The 22,971-nt window shown below is 38.8% G+C and overlaps 3 protein-coding genes across 4 annotated transcripts in view; all 3 read right to left on the bottom strand.

Moving 5' to 3' along the window:
* Positions 1–1,051: 1,051 nt before the first annotated feature.
* sumo3a (small ubiquitin like modifier 3a) lies at positions 1,052–4,937 on the bottom strand. Of its 2 annotated transcripts, none has more exons than XM_068338404.1 (4): positions 4,805–4,937; positions 3,787–3,915; positions 3,594–3,665; positions 1,052–3,397 (listed from the first exon to the last, which is right to left on the bottom strand). In XM_068338404.1, exons 1-4 carry the CDS (start codon positions 4,823–4,825, stop codon positions 3,335–3,337), a joined length of 285 nt encoding a protein of 94 aa, XP_068194505.1. In that variant the 5' UTR covers positions 4,826–4,937; the 3' UTR covers positions 1,052–3,334. The 2 variants fall into 2 exon arrangements, with proteins under 2 accessions (XP_068194505.1, XP_068194506.1); XM_068338405.1 differs by lacking the exon at positions 4,805–4,937 and adding an exon at positions 4,448–4,497.
* A 1,133-nt stretch (positions 4,938–6,070) lies between these two features.
* On the bottom strand, positions 6,071–12,044 carry pttg1ipa (PTTG1 interacting protein a). Its single transcript, XM_068339160.1, has 7 exons — positions 11,793–12,044; positions 11,009–11,061; positions 10,615–10,723; positions 9,860–9,962; positions 8,549–8,614; positions 7,649–7,695; positions 6,071–6,829 (listed from the first exon to the last, which is right to left on the bottom strand). Exons 1-7 carry the CDS (start codon positions 11,875–11,877, stop codon positions 6,792–6,794), a joined length of 501 nt encoding a protein of 166 aa, XP_068195261.1. The 5' UTR covers positions 11,878–12,044; the 3' UTR covers positions 6,071–6,791.
* Positions 12,045–13,050: 1,006 nt separating this feature from the next.
* Positions 13,051–22,971, bottom strand: part of myo10l1 (myosin X, like 1) — a 34,430-nt gene continuing 24,509 nt past the window's right edge. The window contains exons 26-43 of the mRNA XM_068339734.1: positions 22,744–22,882; positions 21,756–21,860; positions 21,557–21,652; positions 21,384–21,477; positions 21,216–21,271; positions 20,814–20,956; positions 20,474–20,668; positions 19,694–19,851; positions 19,485–19,605; positions 18,651–18,799; positions 18,274–18,422; positions 17,972–18,179; positions 17,735–17,871; positions 17,489–17,612; positions 17,023–17,376; positions 16,556–16,732; positions 16,274–16,465; positions 13,051–16,131 (exon numbers count right to left, since the gene is read on the bottom strand). Of these exons, the coding sequence (XP_068195835.1) occupies positions 16,027–16,131; positions 16,274–16,465; positions 16,556–16,732; positions 17,023–17,376; positions 17,489–17,612; positions 17,735–17,871; positions 17,972–18,179; positions 18,274–18,422; positions 18,651–18,799; positions 19,485–19,605; positions 19,694–19,851; positions 20,474–20,668; positions 20,814–20,956; positions 21,216–21,271; positions 21,384–21,477; positions 21,557–21,652; positions 21,756–21,860; positions 22,744–22,882 (2,702 nt within the window). The 3' untranslated portion in view covers positions 13,051–16,026. The remainder of the gene's footprint in view (positions 16,132–16,273; positions 16,466–16,555; positions 16,733–17,022; positions 17,377–17,488; positions 17,613–17,734; positions 17,872–17,971; positions 18,180–18,273; positions 18,423–18,650; positions 18,800–19,484; positions 19,606–19,693; positions 19,852–20,473; positions 20,669–20,813; positions 20,957–21,215; positions 21,272–21,383; positions 21,478–21,556; positions 21,653–21,755; positions 21,861–22,743; positions 22,883–22,971) is intronic.

A 22,971-nucleotide genomic window follows, 5' to 3' on the forward strand; every position in this document is an offset into this window, starting at 1 on the left:
GTTTCAGAGGAAGGTATTATAATAAAATACCACAGTTTACACTGTGCCCTCATTTGTATGTTTTTCGTCAGTGGATTTATCACCTGTAACAACTTGTCATATTATGATTTGGTAAGTGTCCATATTGGTTATACATTTTTTTGGACAAAAGTACTGGGACACATGGCTCACACACCAACAGGAAGTTTTTAGTGTCACCTGATCTTAAATACGTATGTATTTTTACCATTATAATATCTTCCACACTTCTGTAAAGGCTTTCTACAAGATTATGTGGCGTGTGTTTCCATCCATTGACATCCATTGAGCACTGACATTGGGCGAGCAGGCTTGACCCGCAGTCATTTCCAGTTCAACCCAAAGGATTTCGGTGGGATTTGGGGGTCTGGGCTCTGTGAGGGCAGTCAAATAATTTCATACCAAACCAACTATTTGATGGACCGTGCTCTGTGCACCAGGGCAGTCATGCCTGAACACAAATGAGCCTTACCCAAACTGATTCCACAATACTAGAAGCAAAAATATTGTTGTAGGGTGCTGAACTATAAGATTTTCTCGTCACTAGAACTAAGGAGTTTCTGGCATTTGCAGAACTCAACCAATCCACAGAACACATTTCCACTGCACCAGTGGGGGCAGGCAGAGTTGATTTGTCAGAATTCAGTGACCCCACTGTGAATTTATGCTCAAAATGCTTCAACTCCCCAAAATTAACACTAAGCCTAGAAAACGCTTGTGACTTATGACAGATCTTTGTCTCCACCTAGCTGAGGTTTCCATCCATAGCACTGATGCATGTAGATTCATTTTACGCAGACAGGATCCTTATGGATACTGAAATCCTGCCGCATATAAAGAATCAACCAGTAACGGGTATGATTCAATGACAGGGAATGAATAGAAGCTAAATAACCGACACAAGCAATCGACTGTGTATGAATGCACATAACAGCCAGATGTTATTTCTATTTGGAGATTTTAAAAAAAAACTTTAAATACAACACATTTAGACATTAACACAAGCAAATGAAGTACATAACAGCAAAACAAATCTGAGTACCAAACTATATTTATTGTATACAGTAGTAAAAGACAACAAATAATGTACAAATCAGTAGAGAAACAAATAACATGACAAGATCTGGGCCCCGTTCCTCGTACAGTTCGTGGTTAAGCTCGAATGTCAGCCAGCTTTATACAGATCAGTTATTCACATGCAAGTGGAAGTCAGTCTTAATAACTGTGCTCTTAATTTATGAGACAAGAAACAATCATTTCAGACAAACGTCTTCAGATTAACATTTCTGTGGAACAAAGAGCTGCAAAGCGCTGGATGTTAACGATTGTAGGACAGAAGATGGTCAGTCCCCCAGAAAATAGGTTATTTCAAATGGCAGGCAGTAATCCAATTTAGCCCCTTCAAAGTTGTTAAGTACTTGTTACAAATTAATTTGAATTGTGAATTTATTAGAATGACGCATATTGTGTGTATGTAAGCAAATCAATTACGAAATATCTTAGAACCATGTGATCATTAAATAGGTCAATAAGACTTTCATTTGTATTGTCAAGTTCTGGGTTACTTCGTGTGGCGTCAAACTTCTGTACCTAGATTTTATTTTTGTTCTTTTAATTTACACGACTACTACACCCAAACATCTGTTCAGTTATAATACTGATGCCTTTAAATTTTAAAAAATTAAAAAGAAGGATCCTTCCCCATGAAAATTAAAACTGCTATCACTCTACGTTAAGTTACGTTTTGATCTTGACTGAACAATGCGGGTTTACTTCAGGCTTTCAACGATCAAATTGAGCCAACAATTGTTATCCGTGTACGAAGAACGGGTCTGTTTGTTTACGGAACATTTATTTCCCAAACTCCATTGGTTTGACTTCCTGCCTTCCTGATATGCAACAAACTGCATATACCTTCCTAATGTTTAAATAACTGGAGACACTCATCACCACTTGGAATATCCTCACTATTGGCAACACTGCAGTCAGGTTGGGTTTTTTTGTTGTTTTAATAAATGGCCGACAACATCTGTATTTTACACAAGGAGCAGCTCCAAAGTTGACAAAGCAGGGAAAAGTGTCTTCAAATGTATTAAACCGATGATTTCTGCTGGATATCATTACTCAAGCTACTCATCTTCAAAACATATCTAGAATCACTTGTGTCATCCGCCTACATTTGCAAATGCAACAGATAACACATTTGATTCACAGAATGCATTGAGGAACCACCTCCCAGTTATTTCCACCCTTTACCCCCCCCCCCCAAGTAACACCCACAAGCAGGACCGCTTGTGTATATCATATGAACTGGCCTCCTTCAGTGGAAAATTGAGAAATGAAGATATATGCACCCTTTGTGACGAGACTATCCTTATACACCCAGACTAAACACAATTGTCACAGATGAATTGAACTGTCCACCCCTTAAACAAGTATTTGTCCAGATGACTGAGTAAGTCTGCACCAGATGACAAAAAAATGGAAACAAACTCCCTCAAAATGTGACACATTTTGATTTTAGGGTATTCCAAGTACATCAAATATGAAAGAGAGGTTCAGTCTTTGGAGTACTGGTCCAAGCCCCATAACATTTGTCTAATATCCTCTCTGATACATACGTACAGAAAGGAAAGACTTCTGTTGGGTGTTAATTCTTAAATGAAACAATTAAAAAACATTGCAGAACCCAAATAGCATCTAAAATGCAAAGAGAATTAAAAACACCTTAAATACCTTATTTGACAGGAGTCACTGTTAAGACAAAAAAAGTGTAGTGAAATGGAGAGCATGTGTGTATTAAGTTCAAATAGTGCTTCCATTTCCAAACCTTTTCATTCTCCCTGACTGTGGACGACCCCCCCCCCCATCCCACCCCACCCCACACAAAATCTTGAAGTGTCTTGCATTCGACCAAAAGTATTAAATCCGTGACAAACTACTGGATAAGATTTCACTGCACAGTAAGTAAGAAGCACTGACAAACCAGGAAGCGCTGGGACGCACTGTTGGACCAATCACAGCCTGCAGTGCCAGTAGGAAATGTTGTCCTGATTGGCCAGTAGAGAGAGACTGTGGACTCGCATCATTCAGTCCCGACTGAAACAGTACATACACAGCTGAGGAGCCCCCCTGACTCTCCCACACCTGATGAAAATCTGTGACAGACATCTTCAAACATAGGAAATAATAGTAACAATAATAATAATAATAATAATAATAATAAGCGGAGAGGAGGAGAGGAGCGATGGGGAAAGATGGTGAAGGTGGCTGAGGGTGTGGTCTGAGGGTGGCCATCAATGAGGTGGGGAGGGCTTTAGCAGCATCCGCCTGTCTGCTGCTGGAATACATCTATGGTGTCTTCATCTTCCATCTCCAGCTAAGAGGAGCAGAGGGAATGAGGCTCTAGTCAATGGATGGTCACGTAAAATGACTTCACATCATTTAGACTGCTGAATTGCTGAACGTTGTGGTAAGTTATATAAACCAAATGATCTCTGAAGAGTTGCCTGCTCTCATAAGGTAACATCACGGAAAAATATATATTCAGTGAAGCTTTAAGAACATCGTCTTACCTGTGCAGGTGTGTCCGTCTCATTGATTGGCTGGCCATCAAACCTGAACCTGATCTGCCTTATTGCAAGGCCCTGAAAGAAGTGACACAACAAAAAGCAAAGATTAAGGTGTGTTAGGGTCTCCTAATATAGAAACAGCAAAATGAGGGAACATTAATATAACAAGAGACAGACATTTGGGCTTTTATCTTACCTGTCGTTCACAGTACGCCTTCATGAGTTTGCTGAGAGGTGTGTGCCTCTTGATTTTGAACTGGACCACAGACCCATCCTGACCCGCAACCTTCAGGTTGATGTGATCGTTCTCGGTCTTCACTCCCTCCTGCAGAGACAAACGTGTTCCATAAAATAAGACGATTCGCTGCTAATGTTAAAGACGCATATCGCATGCAACTTACGATAGATAAAAGTTAGCAAAATAAGTCAATAAAATAAAATAAAAAGTTCCAAGTCAAATGCCCAGCAAGCTAAGTTGCATGCTACATATAACGTGGAGCTTAAAATGAAGACCCACGTAAATGGTGTCTTAACATAATGTGTGTAGTTAGTGGATTGATGAAGTCGCACCATTTATATATACATATTTACCCAAAACAAACCTTTACTGCATACATTAATTCAGACAGGTTCCATGTTTGCTAGGCGGACTGTTACCGATGCTAACGGTGCCTCGGTTAGCTCCGGGCTAGCTAAGCTCGCAAGCCTTCGGACATCGGTGTCGAGCGTGGCTACCGGCTAACAGCAAGCAATTAATTTTTCTACACTTTACTAACAAACCTCTGCCACGTCGAAACAAATAAAAACTACCATGGATGCGTTATTATTATTATTATTATTTTGTACGAGTGGGTCACCTCCATTAGCGCCCTTTTGTCGCCGCTATCCCCTTTGCGGCGTTGCAGACGTAACGTGGTCTCGACAAAGGAAAAATCCGCAAATGACAATCATTGTGTTACTGGAATTTCTTTTAACAATCCCGTAGCCTGTACTTGACGGAATACAAACACTTCAATTGCCATATAGTATTGTTGAGTGCGTAAAAATAGAAAAAAAAAATATTGTGCTAGTACTCATTCATTTGCGAAACAAACACTGCGCCGTTTCAGAAAACGTGCAAACCAGGCCATTTTGCACTGCACACAAATGGTTGGTAGGACCTCGACTGGGGCATCAGTAAAAAATCTACAACCCTGTGGCCCTTAATGCCTTACCTTTGGCTTTTCGTCTGACATCCTGGCTGTATTTCGTGTGCGTGTTTCCGAATAGTCGAATAATTGAGCTTTATTTGTTTTTCTGCCGCCTTCTGTCCTCTGTTCTCCGCCGCTGACTGGAACGCGCTTTGGACTGCTGTTATAAATAAATGATTGGTTCCCCAGGACTACGTGACCAGTTATACGCGGGGACGCGGAAACGGGGACGCGCATCGATGCAAAATGCGCGATCACGCGAACAGGAAAGCCTCTATAGGTAACCATGTGAAATTTTTGTTCACACTTACGCCGTCTGTGCATGTATTTGTTGCCATTTGTTGCATTTTTCATAAATGTAATCTAGAATTGGATCTGAAAGAGATACAAGCAGTAAAATAATGACAAAAAGTTATCAACACATTTTTGGTATTGGCACATGCTGTTTCATAATTGTATTATATAATTTACATTTTTGTTGATGTCTCCTTTGCCCTATCTATAACTTGATGCTAGTTTTATCCTGTTCATTTGTTGCTGCTATTAGTATTTCTTAGATTATATCTATAAAAATGGCTTTAAGTAATATTTTTTTCAGTATATACTGTATGTTCAGTATATATGTACACACACACACACACACACACACACACACACACACACACACACACACACACACACACACACACTTGATTATATATCAAAAAGGAATCAATCGTCAAAAGTAAAATTTTTCATCATGACGGAAAAATCAAAGAAAATGCATTTTCATCACCCTCCAGCATGAGTTTTCTGCAATGGTTCAAAAGAAAAACTTTGTCATAAACCTGAGACAAAATCCAGTTAAAATCAAAAACTATGTAACATACAAAAATTTGTTGAATTGTTAAATTTAGAATTTAGAATCATATCAAGGAATTTTTTTATGAAATATTACTATTAAATCCAACAATAGACATGGGAACTACTGATGGGTCACCATACTTCACACATACCGTACAACCTAATTCTGTAAGATTTAAAATCTCCTGATAAAATGGAAATTAATTCCACAATATAAAATATTTCCACATATTAAGTACCCCAAATTTTTAAATTAAAAATGTTATTTATCTCACACATTAGAAGTCAGATGCTTATGAAAGCATTCTAAACTTTTAAGCCGCAGTTATTTGTACACCTTTTCAATTATTGAAAGCAGATAAAAATTTGAAGGCCAAAACTTAAATGTCTGAAACAGGCAAAACACAAATGGCAAAATTCTATTCCATTCCAGTCTTTTAATAGATTTTTACAAGATATACAGCCAAATTTTAAATAAGGCAAACTTGGAATGACTATCTGATAAACACACTCAAATAAAGGATCACTATATAAATTCATAGTGCTAGACTGAAATTTTTTATTTTGATTAAGACATTAGCATGTTTTCAAAACCAATTAACTACCAATAACACACATCTTGCTATACAACAAAAATTTATGAACAGTAATGAGTGGATTTGAAATAAGAGAAGACAATCACACCAACTAAAATAGTATTTAATTTTAAATATACTGTATAGCTACATCAGCATCAAGTCAAAGAAATAAAAATGTAATCTAAGAGTTTGAAAAGGCATTCAATTTCCCAGAGTAAAAGGAAATAACCTCATCGGATTCATTACATTCTGTAAAAATACAGTATGTAAAACTTCAGCTTATATAAAACATATAGATAAAACAGGAACTGCAGGATAGAGTGAGCACATCTTGATAAACACTATTGTTATGTACATCTATTCTCGCTTTCATTTTCAACCTTCACCATAAAGTCATCACATTGAACTTGACTCGGCTCTTCATTGGCGCACGTATAAACTACTGTCATCTTCCAAGGTTGTCTGGGTTACATTCACATTGAGGTTGAGTCTACATTCACAACCACAGGACAGGTTGCTGATGGCTTTCAGAGGTTAGAGTCCAGTGAAAATGGAAGGGTTGTGATGTCAATCTTTGTTCACAGATCCACTTATGAGAATTTGGAGTATGGGTTTGGCCCAGTCAGCCCTGGCAAAAAGATATAAAACAATCAAACCAGGCAATGAGTTGAAAGAACTTTGAGATTTTGGTTAGCGTATGATGTGTTTCCTTTTATATGACAGGATAAACAACACTCTCATGTTAGTTACCAAAACATAGAGTTACCTCAATTTTTTCTAAATTCCAAACATTAGAGAATGTTAAAATGATGCACACTGTGATCCATAACTTATTTAATGTATGAGAAAACAGTTTATTTTTAAATTCACTCCCATATCAGGATGAGACAAATAATTTCACCCGATGCATGAATGAACTTGTCATCAGTTCTTAAAGTGGGTTTTATTTTACATAGGCAATCAATCGCCTGGTGAGACTCAGCCCTTCATATGAGCAGTCACCAAATGCAGCGGTTCGTATCTCAGGAACTAGTAACTTACATGTCTAGACCTGAAAACCATTTTTAGTTTTTCTTTTACTCCATTAATTCCAAATCATTCCAATAGTTTTTCCTCTCTTCCAATACCCCCTCCATTCGTCTGAAAAGTCATTCATCTGTTAAATAATCATTTACTTCTCAATTTATTTCTCATTTTCTTAAAAGGAAATTTTGTAGTACACGGAATTATCAATTTAGATGAAGCACGTGTCTTGCCTGTTACTTGTTTCGTAAGAAAAGAAGGTCAATGTAAGTTAGTTGGGAGTTAGTTCAGACATAAGACAAATAGTTTGACTGCTTAAAAACTTAAACTCATTCATAATTAACACTGATAATCATTCCCACATTCTCTGAGTGGTTAAAATAGGATAGTTGGTCAAAAAGAAGAATAATGTGGGGGAGCTCACCAAATTTCTTCCTGATTTCCTCATGTTTGGTTTTCATCGCTGCTTTCCTGCAAGAACAAAACATTCTCTTCAGAGTTACACAACTGATAATATTTTCTTCTCTCAAACACAAGGTCACATGGTCACAAACTAGTTTGGGCCAAGAAATATGCCCATGCATATTTCTTGCATGTGTCTGTGTGTGCTGCTGTTCAAATTGACATGGATCAAGACTAACAGTGCAGAATGAGCAGCTGCTGAGTCATGCGAATTGAAAACCAGTAAGTAAATACAAAATAAATACAAAGAGATGAATACATGATGAATGATGAATATTTGTTCTAGCGCTAATTGCAACTTTTAAATGTTTAACCAGTCGTCAGAAATGTCACAACTCCTTTAGTGGATGTTTGTGGTGTTCATTCTTCGTACACAGAGAAAAGATTTTATTTAATCTCAAGGAAAATAAAAATGGCCCTGGTGGGTGTCTCGGATTTTTTGTATAGTTTTATAAATCATTTAAATATTGGTTTAGGTCCACAGTATCACTCATGTTTGCACATTTTAAGTCATATCAGTCACACTTGGGAATAACATGAGTATTAGTAGCATTATAACACTCTAGTACTTGGTTTTAATCAGATGCCAAGAGATGTGATTCAGAGTTATGCAGTCAGGCAAGTTTAGATGCATTTTATTGATAAAACACCTTAAAGCAGTGCAACAAGTAAAAGCTTTAAATGACTACATAGAAACGACAAGGCCTGTAAAAGCACCCAAAAACAATTTTAAAGAAGCAATTAACCAAAGGCAAACATATTTGATGACCAACTGTATGGAAAACAGTTTTATGTGTGATGATAGTTTAAAACCTTTTGCTCAGAAAAGCATCTGTGACACTCAGAGAACATTCCTCCTCACCTTTCTTGCTGCTTGGTTCTCGTCTTATCAGCCTGTTTCTGCATCTTGGCCTCAAATCTTTTGGCACTGAAAAGACAGTTAAATACCAATGTGAATACAATGACAGGACGTGCTTATGGTGCAGCAACCTCACAGAGCTAGTCAGAAATGTACAGAATGCAGCCCAATTATCTTCTAATGATTAGATGGTCCTGACGCCATCTTGTTGTGGCTTTAGGACAAGTGTTACAAACATCTTTCATGACATGTGACAGACGTGCTGCAGTCATCTTGCAATGATTTGTTACGCTGGTCTTAGCCCTGACAAATACGTACTTAAATTAGAAAGACACTCAACAGAGAGCATGCCTCCATGAGGCCTGGCAGTTAAAGTACGGAAATAAATGGACACTGAAGTGTTGAAATATTACAGAAAGTAATATCTTTTACTTGGATCTTTTACCAACATTTAATAAGTTTAACCCTCCATACATTCATGAACACATGTCAAATAGTTTTATTGTGACAACCAAACAAAAGATTCATCGAAGATCAAAATGTACTTTCATTCATCAGTGGTCACACAAATTCAAAATGTAACATTTTTACAAGCAGAATGGGAAACCTGAACTCAGAATTACCAACAAACTACTAGTCTTACCAGAAAATTTCCAATACCAAGCTACCCTGTTAGCACTGCTGTCCACATTTCACTGATTGAAATAGCAGTATGCCACTTATGTTAATTAGCTGATTTTTCACTGTGTTTTGTTCTTGCCGTCTCCCACTCTCAGGTGGAAACTTCTCAAACCTTTAATTATCACATGCTGCATGTTTATGGGATGGTCTGTACAAGAAGGCATATCTCTGGAGGGAAGGTATTTATAGCAACTAAAATGAAAGGGCTGGAAGGGGAGGCGGATCGGGATTTAACTGGCAAAACTCATGATGAAAATTAAATACAAAACCCGGGGATGCAGGCAGAGCACCCCAAGTTTTCAATGTCTAAAAAACCTATGATGTTAGATGAAGTCACTGGTTCAAATATGTAGAGAAGCATATCTGAGAATAAAATTGTTCTTTATTTGTCTGTTATTTCTTCCAAGTCTCACATATTACAGTAAATACTTTTGAAAACCATAAAAAGTCAAGTTTGAGCTATTTCCCATTGTCAAAGTTCGTTATGAAAGTACTGCAAATATGGCTGACATAAACAACAACACTGGTTGGGGGTTTTATACTGTACCTCAGGAGATGTCAAAACATTCTATTCTTCTTTGACTAAAAGTAAATTTAAATGTTTCAGCTATGTGTTTAGCTCACTGCACTTACCCAAAGTTCTCACACTTGCAGCAACAGAACAGGCAGATCAGGAAGGCGATAATGAGGATTCCTCCGATCACCGCAAATGTAATTATCAATATCTGAAAATTAACTGCAGAGAAAAAAAACAACCAGAATAGATTCAATGTGATAGCCACTGAACATTAGAAAAACTCAACAAATGCAAAAGAGCAAGAAGTGATGCTAAAAAAGTTAGACAGGAACCCACAGCTGTCTAAAATAGAAAAAAAAAACCATACACACGAAATTATTTCTCTTTTATCTGTTATCTTCTTTTATCTCTGATGGTTTTCTTAAGATAAAACAGGGAATCTAAATAGATCATTTCAGACGTTTGGAAACTATTTTCAGGTTTTACTGTCTACCAGTAAAGCGATTCATTATGTCACTTCAGAGGAATGTCGTTGCATGACCGCTGATACTTGGTGACTTACAAGATGCATAAAACACTAACCTTCATATTTAAATCTAGTGCCTCAAAATTTTCTTTCATTATTTAGTGACTTTTTTGCATAGTAAATGAGTAAAAACGCTTTAAATTCAAATGCCTTAGGCCTAAATAAATGAGGACTCGAGCCTATGTTTGAATTGAGGGTGTGATGGATTTGTTTTTGCGTTAACTTTTCTTGGAAAAGCTCTAAGAACACTTAGAAATTCTAACCTCTCAGAATATTTCATTCAGTTTCTATACACACATCCAGTATCGTGTTAAAATCAAATAATCTGCTCGTGTCTTGTCTTACTCCAGCAGAGGCCCCAGCGAGCATCATTCAGTGGGCAGAGTGAATGCGGTGGAAGGATGGTCCTCACAGGATATGTTATACAGGACTTGGTTGTGATACACCACAAGCACTGTAAAGACCAGAACACATGATGACCTCTATTGTCTGAGCAGACAATCAATGCAGAAGACACTTTGACACACATGCGAATGCAAAAAGTAGAAAATGGAGGAAGAGGATGGCAATAAAAGACAGCTCTGTGACTCTTCAAACCGGTCCAACAGGTGTGGAGGCGGGAGGAGTCACTGGAGGCGTTTCCACACTGAAAATACATTTTTTCCAAGCGCACACAAATACACTGTTAACCCAGAATAAGATCAACCCAGCACACAAGAATGTTTCCTTCGTATCTTACCGTGACGTTCTTCAGACATTCTTCGCAGCTTGTCCCATTTTTCGCCTCACAAACTGTGAGAGACGTTTAGTTTAGATGAAGCAGTCACACAATAAAGAATAAACCTGATCAACATGTTTTCAAAAAGAGAAGTGACATGATAAAGGGAGGGTGTGAATGTGATGAGACACATTTTAAGTGAGGCCAGTGTGTTTTCTGGTGCTGATCCTCCAGGGGAATTTTCTATGACAATACAGCTAACAAACAAGCAAGACTTCAGGCCGTTCATATTAATATTTATTGAGGTCTACAGCTGGCTTTGTGTCGGCATAGCTACCATCTGTAAAAAAATATATTAAAAAAAACTGCCATAAACAAACAAGTTCTCCTTTTTGTGTGGTTGTTTGTTTATTCCTAATGGTTCTTTAGCCTGAACCAACACAGGAGCTGAGACCTAACAATACAGAGGTATGGGTCCAACAAGGAGCCGTTTTTATCAGGATTCCTTACCTAATTTTGTTTTAATCTCATAAAATGTAGAATTTTTCTAAAAAAAATTTACAATAAATAATACCAAAACACACCGCACAAAGGTGGGTAGTCTATTTTTGGTTCAACAAGGTCAACCAGATTGTGTTTGCTCTACGCCATGTTTTACCTCCATTTATCTTTTCAATTGTAAGACACCTGAGCTCTAACTTCAGTTCCATGTAAAATAAGAAAAAGCAAGTGATTTTCTATTGGGGTTTTTTGTTTTTGTCATTAACGCTTTAGTCACCACGGAGTCGCTGCTTTTCTTTCTTACCTGTGGCAGGTGCGGCAGTCTGAGCCCAAACTGTCGCCAAACCGAACCCGAGCAGGAGAACGGCGATAGAAAACCGCGGATTCATTATTCGACCAAGGAGACGCAGATTATAAACTAGTTATTTCTCGGACTTCTCGTGATCACCTACGGAGGATAACCTAAGGAGGAAATGTTTCACGTATTCCAACAAAGGGCAGAAACTCCGTTGACGAATTTGCCAAGAAGGAACTAGACGCTGAATCCTGACGCAAACTCGTTACGCACAGCGCACAGAGGCGGGGATGCGCACCTGAGTCTTTTCAAAGCTTTCTGGGCGCAAGCGGCGGCGCAAGACATTTATTTAAAAGCGTCAGAATACTTTTTACGACCATAACTTTTACTACTGGAAATTAAAAACGTTGTATAGACGTGTAATTAATTTATGGTTATATTTCAACACGTAAAGTATATATATTTAACTATTGCTTTAACTAGTCAGTTTACTGTACTTTCTTCTTTTTATGTTTTCTGTTTCCGCTGCTTTTTCTTGTACTCTTACCTGGAGATGTAAATTGTATGTCTGCTTAGTTTTGTCTCTGAAGTGAAATTGTTTTAGTGGTGTATTTTTTTTTTTTGTCTATTGTTATTGTGGCAACTGTTTTTCCCTTGTGTGTATTTATGTATTTATTATGATGTAATGCGTGAATATATGTGAGCAGAAGTTTTACTGAATTTCCCCCAGTTGCTGTTTTGAGGCCAGCAGGAGATAAATCGCTGCATCCGATCCAACTCTGGAACAAACAACAGAAACAATTTTTTTTCCCTGGCATCGTTTTCTGTTGATCTAATTGAATTCCCTGATGATTGTTGGTTTATTAAAAAGGTTAATTCCTGTTTGATCAAAGGTCAGGTTTGCTTTTACTACCCAGACTATGCAATAATAACTGGTAGTTTGCTCATTAATTCTTATTGATGTATAAAGCCACTAGTGATAACTGAAGCCTTGATATCGATAACTAAAAATTTAGTAAAATTGTCTATTGTCAAATTATTAAATAATGTATTTAATCTTTGGATTATAGCAGAATGCAGTGAAAGGAAAAGTACATTATCTTCTGAAATGTATTGGACTGGGAAAATTGGGCTTGAGGTGGCCACAGTGATTAAATTCACATCCGCAGTTATTTTCCGTCACTGTATGTAGGCGTCTGTGTCATAAAAAAATTCACAAACATAACATAATAGAGGACAATATTTCCAATAATTTATTAAAGCATAATTTTGTAAAGCCAGTTACAAATAAAAAGAACAACACACACATCTCTCTCTTCCTCTTTTTTTAAACAAGCACAATATGTTTTACTATGTGATGATGATGATGATGATAATAACCATAACATGAGATAAGAATGGGACCCAGTCTGGCCGCCTGCGGCTGATAACCGGACCCGTTGTGATGAAGTTGCCCTTGGAAACAGATCTGCCGAGAGATAATGCAGAATCTAACTTCAGTTTGTTGTTCTTTTCAACAAACATGCTGATAATATTTCAGGAACCGAGTGTAATATCAGTGACAGACAGAACCATGGATCTAGAATGACTAGAACAGGCAGCTCCAGGTTCCTTGTTAATTATGGCTTATTGGTTAGTTTTTCTCTCTCTACTTTTACTTCATCCAAAATCTAAAATAAGTCTGTAATTGATCTCTGCTTTTTGTAACTCTACAAGCAGAATCCAAAGATGTCGACGCTGTCTCTGCCAACAAATTAGTCATGTCCTCAGGGTATTTTGGCAAATTTATCAATGGCAGCAATAATATAGACGAGATTATTACAACAGCTTGAATTCAGAATTTCACTAAGTATATGTTTAAATTGGAATAGTCTGCAAGCTAAGAAAGTAAATTATTTTCCTTTTCCTGAAAAACAAAATAAAACTCTTATTGCTGGTAATACTGGGGTCATTTTTGAAACATAATCTATATCCCATGTTGAACAAGTAAAATGTTTATACAATAGGATTTTGAAGAGGTAAGTCTTGTTGTAATTTGGGGCTATATTATTTTTTTTTAAAAACATATTTAAATACAGAACAGAAAGAAAACAGCTAAGATGTAAATTCTAATCTGATTTTTGGTGTCACTGGCTTATTTGGACTCATCTTATTTTTACCTCATCCTAGCTCCATGTCAAACACTTTAAGCACCAGCCTCAGAAGCTGCACCCTATGTTAGAAACATTTTCAGGGCAAATTCTCAAATTATTATTAACATAAAAACTAGTTTACAGACCGAAGTACAATTTAAAAAAATATTTACCATGTTGTGAAATTAGAAACCACTTCTGCTGGAAATTTGCTGAAGATATTGTGTTGTTCTCAACAGGCATGAAAACTATCATCTGCTTGCAGTGTCACACAGTAAAGTGATATTACCAGAACCGTGACTTCACTTTTCAGTCCATAAACACACAGACAACGCAGTGATGACATTCCATCATTCATCATTACAAGTGCACAGTTAAACCATTGCTCATACCCTCACAGTGTCCCATCTGCTCCTCTTACACTGGGACTGAAATATCTCTATTTTTACATTATCCTCCAAAAACACACTTTTCAATTCACAATTTAATAATAAATAAATAACCCACAACCCTCCCTTCCAATCCCATTGTTTTACCTTTAATTCACGATCACAACAGCATTCATCGCAAAAGTTAGTCACGTAAATACATCATATTTTCAAGGAATACACTCAGTAAACATTGCATGTCTTTTTCCTCTCCCTTTTCTTTTCCAACATTTTTGGATTACACCATAAATACACTCGTACACACAGCAGCAGCATTCCAGACACAGTACTTCATGTTGGTTAAGATAGTGTGGGGCATACAGTAACAATTTTAACATTTTCACACCAGGGGAACACAGACAATCTGGTGCACTTGTGCATTATTGTTCAAGTCACCGCTCTTAGCAAAGAAAAAAGTGACAAAAGCATGAGCATAAAGAGATTTACAGTATTTATGGTTCCAACAAATGCTGCTGAATGTGCAGACAATAATGATAAGTTCATCAAAACACTTGTGAAAACATGGTCGCTGCAACAGCCAGTCTTATTACTTCTCTGCAGTTAATGCTTATTTCTCTGTGAGTCACATTAATGGCACAGCCAGTGAATAATGCAAAGGATTGGCATCTTATTCAGATGTAGAGCACTCATTAGAAACACCATTTACTTGCATGTTTTTCACACCACTGCATCCAGTGTGACATCTGTGTAGTGCAGTGACCACTGAAATTTCAATAATAACTCTTATAATATGTCATATACAATACATATTGGTAGAATTTATCTGTATGTGAATATACAGTAGATAATGTGTGTTATACAGTATAAGACATAACAGGGTAACGTCTCCTATCCAGGTTGATAATGTCCTCCTTGTAGAGACATTCTCTGTGAAGTCAATCTTCCCTTTTCTGTTTCAAGAGCATCTACTTCATATTGTTCATAGATATTTGAAGCCACTGCAGATGGCAGCATGATCTTTTAGTGGCCACATGGTGGCACTGACCAGTGGGCATGGCATTGAGGTAATCCCCTCTACCCCTTCCCACCCTCTGGTAGCCCTGAAAAAGAATCCACATTGAGTCATTTCTCTCAGTCATAATGAGATGTGGTAACAGCTGATGCTTCAGATAAAAGACAGAAAGAGAGTCAGAACAGGACTTCAACATGTAGAACTTAACACCAAACAAAAACAAAAAAAAACTGGAGGAACCATGAAGAGAAAGAGAGAGACTCTGAAACTGGAGGAGGGAGAAAGAAAGAGATTTAACTGGGAAATGTGACTTTCTTCTATCTGGCAGTGCACTGATGGGTGAGGTTGTTCGTCTCTGCCTGGGACAGACCAGGACTTGGTGGCTGAGTTGTGCTTGTTGAGTTTCATCCGGAAAGAGGAGCGGAGTGAAGTTTTCAAGTGTGCTTGAATATCTACATGCAAGACTACAAATGGGGGCGGGGGGGGGTTATGCATTTGAAAGGGATGTCCGAATTTGCAGGTCGTTCCTCTTTATGATGCTCCGTTCAATCACCCTGATCCCAGGCTTCTTCTTTCTTTCTTATCCCCGTTTGAATGACTTTGAAATGTTTGATGCGACTGCCTCCAAGAAAATCAAGCAACCGATGCCGGGGTGCGAAAGCATCTATTGCCACTGGGTGCACTGAGGAGCTGTGACTGGTGGGTTGCAATCACCTGACCCAGGAACTCGTCACGCTGCTCACTGACATGATACTGCAGCGTTTCTTTACCACCATGTTAATGTAGGCCCTCATTATTTTGGTGATCTCCCCAACCTAATGACAGAGAAACAAAACACAAGCAATGGGCTTTATATCCTAATCTTATGGTATCTTTAACTGCATCTAAAAACAAGCATAGAGAAAAACTCACATGAAAAAAAAAAAGAAAAAAAAAAAAGGTAAATCTTGATCTCACCAGCGGCGTCTCGAAGAACATCTCCCTCTCATCCACGATGATCTTGTAGGTGCAGAGTTGTGAGGCCCCAAAGAAGGTGATGTGTTCATACTGGAAGGTCTCCAGTGGCTTCGGTTCGCCTCGTTTATACACGGACACGTTATCAGCGCTCACACTCAACCACAGGTCGTGAGGGAACCCGCCTTCTTTACACTACCGGGGGGAAGAGAAGATGTTTTTCAGCAGATGTTTGCACAGATCTCTGACATACATCGTTTCTTTTCTTCTTTTTTTTTAAATTACCTCCACATCAAACAGAGTGGATCCATATCCAGGCCATTCCTTAATGATGCTCATGTATTTGAGCATGGCCTGATGCTGAGGCATTCCCTGCAGCCGCGTCCACTTCTCCAGAACACTGGTCCTCGTGGCTGACGTCTCCTCCTTCACCCACATCTCCAACATCTGCTCCTCCTCCACCTGTGACAACACAGGTCAGCCAATCAATGAAGGATATGTCAATCAGCCAATCAGAAAGCACGACAGACAATCCAGGTGGATTCAGCTGGGCAGAGATATCCATCGCTTTAGATGTCCACAAGGCAAAAACCCACATTATCAGGCATCAATGGACAGAGAAGCACTTCCTCACTACATTGTAATAATACAATATCAGCTTGAGAATTAAAATTGTATGTATAATATTTATTGTCATGTTGTATTACATTAAATCATATCATATAGGCTAGAATTTTAGTTCCACCACTGACCTTCTGCTTCTTCAGTGAGCCAGTCTTGAAGCTTCTCCTCAGGGTGCCATCCAGGAAGCTTGGCGTCTTTCGTTTCTCTGGTCCAACTGGAATGCCTCCTTGTCCACCAACCATGCCCTTCCCATCTCCAGGTCCTCCTCCACCCACTCCTCCAGCTCCACCTCCTGCACCCACTCCTGGTTTGGTGGAGTGGAGGATTCGATTACGTAGACGTCCAATTGGGTAAACGCTTCCCAGGCTCCAACCGGCACGACCTGCGCCGTCACCATGGAGATATTGAAGGCGTAAAGCGGCTAAATGCTGCAGAGTCTCCTCTGAGGCTGGGAAGTGACCACTTATCAGAGACTCGTGGGCCTGAGCGTGAGGGAAGATGAAACAGTTTAGAGTTTATTGTGAAAGCTTTTGTTGTCTGAAACATGACTTTTAAGAGGAGTCAACCAAAACAATAACGTGCTTTAAACCTCACCTGTTCAAACATGAATGCAAACTCCACTCCTTCTTTAGGCATGCTCTCCACATCCAAGAAGCAGTAGAGCTTGAAGTAAAGTTTCCATTCACCTTCTTCCTCCTCTTCTTCACTGCCTGCCAGTCTGGAAACAAATATAGCAGGTCCAGAATGAGTCACCAAACGGATCCAAACAACACCAACGTATGGAGCAGCAAGCCTTATTAAACAGTATTTAGACCTTCCAGCAATTAAAAACTGAGCTACCTTTCAAACTTGGCCAGAACGTCGGCCACAATCACTCTGCTCTCCAACGCTCGGTCAGTGAAGGTGTTATGCTCAAACAGAGAAAACAGGTTCTTGCTGTCCTCCATGGCCAAACCTCGGATCAGCTTCTCCACAACCTGCAGCAGCGACGCAAAAACATGGATCAGCTTCTAACACACAGCAGCTCCACCATTAGATCTATTACAGGGTCTTATGATTTGTTTTATTGTCCTCTACCTCTCCAGCTGTGGTGTGTGAATTGATGGAGATCTTACAGGAGCCTCCTCCATGGCAATAAACCGTGGTGCTCATCTCCTGTCTCACCAACAGGGCGGCGATCTCCTCTTGGGAGGGAACAAATTCACGAGTCTTGGTCTTCTTAAGAGATTCTCCGATGAAAGTGGCGTATCGTTCGATATCCGTGCCAGGAAATCTTTCACGTACTCTGAATCAGATCACATTTCACATCCCTTACACACTGCCTCACATCAAGAATCATGCATCACAAACGTGAAGTAAAAGCCAAAAAAAATACAGACCTCTTGAGGTGGAAGCGGAGGTATCTAAGGATGGCTCGGCTGGGTAGAAAGGTGCAGCTCATGCAGGTCAGCAAATGCCAGTGAGCCCGATTGGCTGGACTGTTTGGCTGAGGCACATGATTGGTCTGCTTGATCACCTGACAGTAAACCTGAAAAAGACACATAGAATGGCCTTGCTCAATTTGACAACATGGAAAATTTTAATGTTGCAAAAACATGTCAGAATCCCCAAGAAAGTAACAAGCAGATTAATCAATTGATAAATAGATTTCTTCAAAAAAAAATGTAAAAAAAACAACAACTGTTGTTTTTCTATGAAATGCTGAAAGTATTTATCCTTATTTTTCATTTTCCACTATTAAGATTTAAGAAAATACCTCATCCCTGAGAGGGCGCAGGTCCTGGCAGGTCTGCAGGATGCCCTGAATGATGGGCACCGTGTCTGCCAGAGTCTCCATCTCCTGCAGAGAGTTGAAAACTCGCACCGCCTCATCCTGCAGACTTGCATAGCCCTGCTGCCTTTGTACTGCACGCATAAAAAGAATGAAAGAAAAGGAAAGTAGGAAGCAAATACAGAAGAATGTCAGTACAGAAAATGCACAATACCCACAAAACCGCAGAAAGGACACATAAAATATAAGAATGCAGGAAGACATTACAGCTCAAAACTATGGTATTTCAGTTATCAATTCATTTCTGTATTAATTATTTCTGTATTGATGTTAGAACATGTGACATTAACACCTGTCATTGACCTGGAGCATCTGTGTGCACAGTTTATGAAGGAAAAAGATTCTTAAAAAAGGCCTTATATCTACTTATGGTGGCTGTGAGTCACGCTTGTCCACAAGTTGTGCAACAAATATCCCATAATAACTCTGTCTGTATATTCAATGAAGTCTAATGAGTCATGAACGTTTTTCAAAAACAAATATTACACAACAGAGAATTACACCTGGAGCAGTAAAATTTAACATGAGTCAACTTCACATGAAGGTGACACAAAATATTATTTCAAGCTTGTCAGATGGAATGTATCCTTCAGGTGGAAAATATTATTTAGATATTCATTTATTTAATGTTACATGATCTGTTGAGGTCCTGCCATTATGTGCTTTTAGAGATGAATCATGATATTCATGCTGTATCTGACATGACTACGTAAAACCAAATCCCACAGTTTATTTAGGTCAAGGTGAAGTTTTACTCACGGCTGGTGACCTCTCCGTAAGGGAGTGGCAGGAGAGGAGCATGCAAAGGATGCTGAGTGTATCTGAGGATAGGATTCCTCCTGTACATTTGCTCCACGATGTCCAGGTTCACACTGTTCTCCTGAGGGGAAGGGAAGAGAACAAACTCGATTTAAGAGTGGGTTTGTAATGTTAACGTCTTTGTGGATGTTTGCCGTCGTTTGTGATACTTTAATATCTCTGATGAGCTGCAGCGTTGGAGTTTCTATGGGAGTCTTGCTGTCTATGACTCCCTGGATGGCAGCCGTCCACCGCATGGCCTCATTGAGCATCTTGGTATAGAGGCGGTAGGAATGCTTCCTCCCGTAAACGATGATGTTCCAATATCCTGAGAAAACATTAAAGAAATTAAGAAATAAACATTAAATAAAAATTTTAACCATCAAGGGGAAATAGACTATTTATTTCAACTGGATATTAGCTAATTTTCATTTACAGTAGTACCTTCAGATACAATATAATTCAAACAATTCTTTATTTTAAACAAATTTCCCCATTTAAAATACCAGTAACTAAAATCATTTTAATCTATTCCAGCCTTGTAAAAAAGCCCTACACCCCTCCAAATTGGGGAAAAACAGAAACATATTTTTATTCATATTTTGACTGTGCATAAATAATTATATATAAGTTAAGTAAACAATGATAAAGTGTGAAAAGAAATGCAAAAGTCATTAGATCTGGGAAAGACTACAATCCAATCTCAGCTGATGTCGTATTTATACCCCAACTAGCGGTGGTGTCCCAAAGCACGGCTCGTATCTCAGATTTTTACCCATACGTTAAAAAAAAAGGATGGACAGAGTGATGGCTCGTATCTCAAAAATGTTGACTAACTCGTATCTCAGTGTACAGCTGTATGCAATGGTAATTGTAAAACTAGCCTTAAAAACCTCTCATGATCAAATCAATTAAAATGGCCCTTTCTGTTTTCATTTCTCTTTCCTCACCCGTCTCCCTGTGCACCCGTTCATCCGGCTGAATGATGGAGCAGAGGGAGTTGAGGACCAGGGTTCCCATTTTGGAGGAGTTTCGCTCTGAGCTCTTGTAGTAATCCAGGGAGTTGTGGGTCAAGACGAACCAGCGCTTCTTCAGCTTCAGGGAAGTGCTCTTCGTGTTTGTCTTCATCTCCTTCTGGAGCCAGCCTTTGAGATGAAAAGGCAAGAGGAGAAACACATGGAAGAATGAAATGTTTAATCATGATCAGTAAATGTACTCAAAAATTTGAATCTTTATCATGTAATATTCAGAAAAATCCCTAAACAGGACTGAAGTCATTTCTATTCCCACCTCTGACAAGGAACTCCTGTCCATCTATCCTGGCGTCTCCTTTGGGTTTCTGCAGCAGGCTAATCCAGTGATGCATCTCCTCCGGTGTGTCGCTGTTGCAGTGGATCACACGGTTGGCCGTAATGATAACAAAGGAGTTTGGTCTGCAGGAAAAAGAAAAATCATCTTCAGATAATTGAACGTTATTTTATTGAAGTACGTACTGATAGCATTTCAAAGTACAGGAAGCAAACTACATGGATAGTTTGAATTTCCTACAAAATATTTCAAAAGGAGGTGTCATTTATCAAGTAATTCAAAGAAAAACCAAAAGCTTTGATGTGAATAAAAATTGAAAACCACCAACAAATAGAAAAACTATGCATCACATGCATTTTCTTTTTTAATGTTCATCCAACTAACCGATCAGGGTTGTCAGAAGCACAAACGGAGTCGATCAGCCCCACATCTAGAGTTCCCTGAAAAAGGACAAAAAGGAACAAGGAAAAACAGTTCCCTATGTGAATTATTGGTGCACTGTTTCCTCTACAGGTGTGGGAACACAAACGTTTATCCTGTGTGGAGACTGACCACAGCGTTCTTTGGGTTGGCCTGTTCGTGGGACATGTCCAGAAGCTGCTCAGGAGTGCAGACGCGTACCTTACTGAGCACATTAAACCATCCACTGTACAGGAAGACAAAAGTTAGAAGAATATACCATATCTGCACCAGAATAAATATAAGGTTGTTCTCATCCACCTCACCTCGCATCCTCTGGTGATTCAGCAAAAACCTGATAGGTCCTCTCATCTGTCACAATGTTCAGGGCGTTCTCCTTTTCATGATTATCCACAATTTCTCTGTGAAGGTGCAAACGGTGCAAAAGTTTGAGACAAGCCGGTCGGGTCCAGACAGTAGGAAGAGGGAATCGTGTGTGGGATAAATGTGTGGGATGAATCTCACTTTGCTGCTCGGATGTCGATCGTTCCCTTCAGCTTCTCTTCACTGTCGTTGTCGTAGTACATCAGTTTACTGTCTCTCAGCACAAACCAGCGCATCTTCCAATTTCTGACACAGATGAAGAACAAGACAGTCCACTCTCAACATTATAAACGTTTACGTGAGTTCATAAACAATGTGTGTTGCGCACCGTTTCTTCATCAATACATTTTATGTGTATTCTGTAAAATCATGCTGCATCACGTCAGACAAAACTCATTGAGTTGTCGGTATTCGTCTTCTCCCAGAAGGCTGAACTGACCTTTATGCATGCAGGAGAAGTTTTTTTTTTCACACTGGAGTTCTCAGGTGAATTGGATTCTGATACAACACCTTTGTATAAACTATCTTTTGAAATATATTTCAATGGTTTAGAGACAACATTGTTTTGGCTCGTTCGAACTTCTTAGCTTGAAATGTCTTTTTGTGAGCTGTGTGAGCTCCTGAATAATGGTGTGTATTGTTATAGTCATCCAGAGTGCACGCTCTCAAAGATAACATCTCAGGTCAAAAAATGTTAATACCTTTTAGAGTTTTTATTCTCAGTAATGTTTTAATGTAATGCACAACATTGTCTACATATTTTTAGAGCGTACTATATTTTAAACACTTTTTCTTTGCATGTCCAAATCCCACTTTTGGTTTAAATTTGTGTCCTTTAGTGGTTTGATTTTTTTTTTTTTTAACTTTATATTTTTTAAAATGTCTATAATAAGGTGTTTATTGTCAATTCATCATGATAGAATTAAACCAAGAAAGGCATCAAGTTGATCCAGCTCCAGCTTTAGAGGGATTCTGACGTCTTCAAGCACTCCAGAGGGTTCGAAGCATTTACTGAGACAAACACGAGGGTTATGGATGAAACAAGCGCTCACATCATGTCATTTAGACGGGTCTTTGCAACAGTCAACCATTAATAATTACTGTCACGCCCGGTGACAACTACAACAACCTGCGTGAGAGAGTAGACAGGCCTCCTCCCTTCTTGTAGAGCCACCCGGACTTGAGAGACTCTTGTTTGGACCGGAACCACATGAAGGTTTCATCCTTCAACACACACCAACGCCTCCTCCATGGGATCATCAGACCAGCTGAAGGAACAGACAACAAAAAGTCTGTTAGAAAAAAAACCTCACGTGACATGACCAGAACTATTTTAAATAGTATTTTGAAGAAACAA

This window comes from Antennarius striatus, chromosome 17, assembly GCF_040054535.1.
Source record: "Antennarius striatus isolate MH-2024 chromosome 17, ASM4005453v1, whole genome shotgun sequence".
In the NCBI taxonomy this organism is placed as follows: Eukaryota; Metazoa; Chordata; class Actinopteri; order Lophiiformes; family Antennariidae; genus Antennarius; species Antennarius striatus.

Bases quoted from the DNA above. Each gene is read 5' to 3' on its own strand.
- pttg1ipa (XM_068339160.1), bottom strand. From the start codon at position 11,877: ATGAATCCGCGGTTTTCTATCGCCGTTCTCCTGCTCGGGTTCGGTTTG. The intron at 11,062-11,792 runs GTAAGAAAGAAA...CGTCTCTCACAG, and splicing joins GACTGCCGCACCTGCCACAG to TTTGTGAGGCGAAAAATGGG. The intron at 10,724-11,008 runs GTAAGATACGAA...TGGTCTTTACAG, and splicing joins AATGTCTGAAGAACGTCACG to TGCTTGTGGTGTATCACAAC.
- sumo3a (XM_068338404.1), bottom strand. From the start codon at position 4,825: ATGTCAGACGAAAAGCCAAAG. The intron at 3,666-3,786 runs GTAAGATAAAAG...CACTTCTTTCAG, and splicing joins AGGCGTACTGTGAACGACAG to GGCCTTGCAATAAGGCAGAT. The intron at 3,398-3,593 runs GTAAGACGATGT...TGCTCCTCTTAG, and splicing joins AGACGGACACACCTGCACAG to CTGGAGATGGAAGATGAAGA.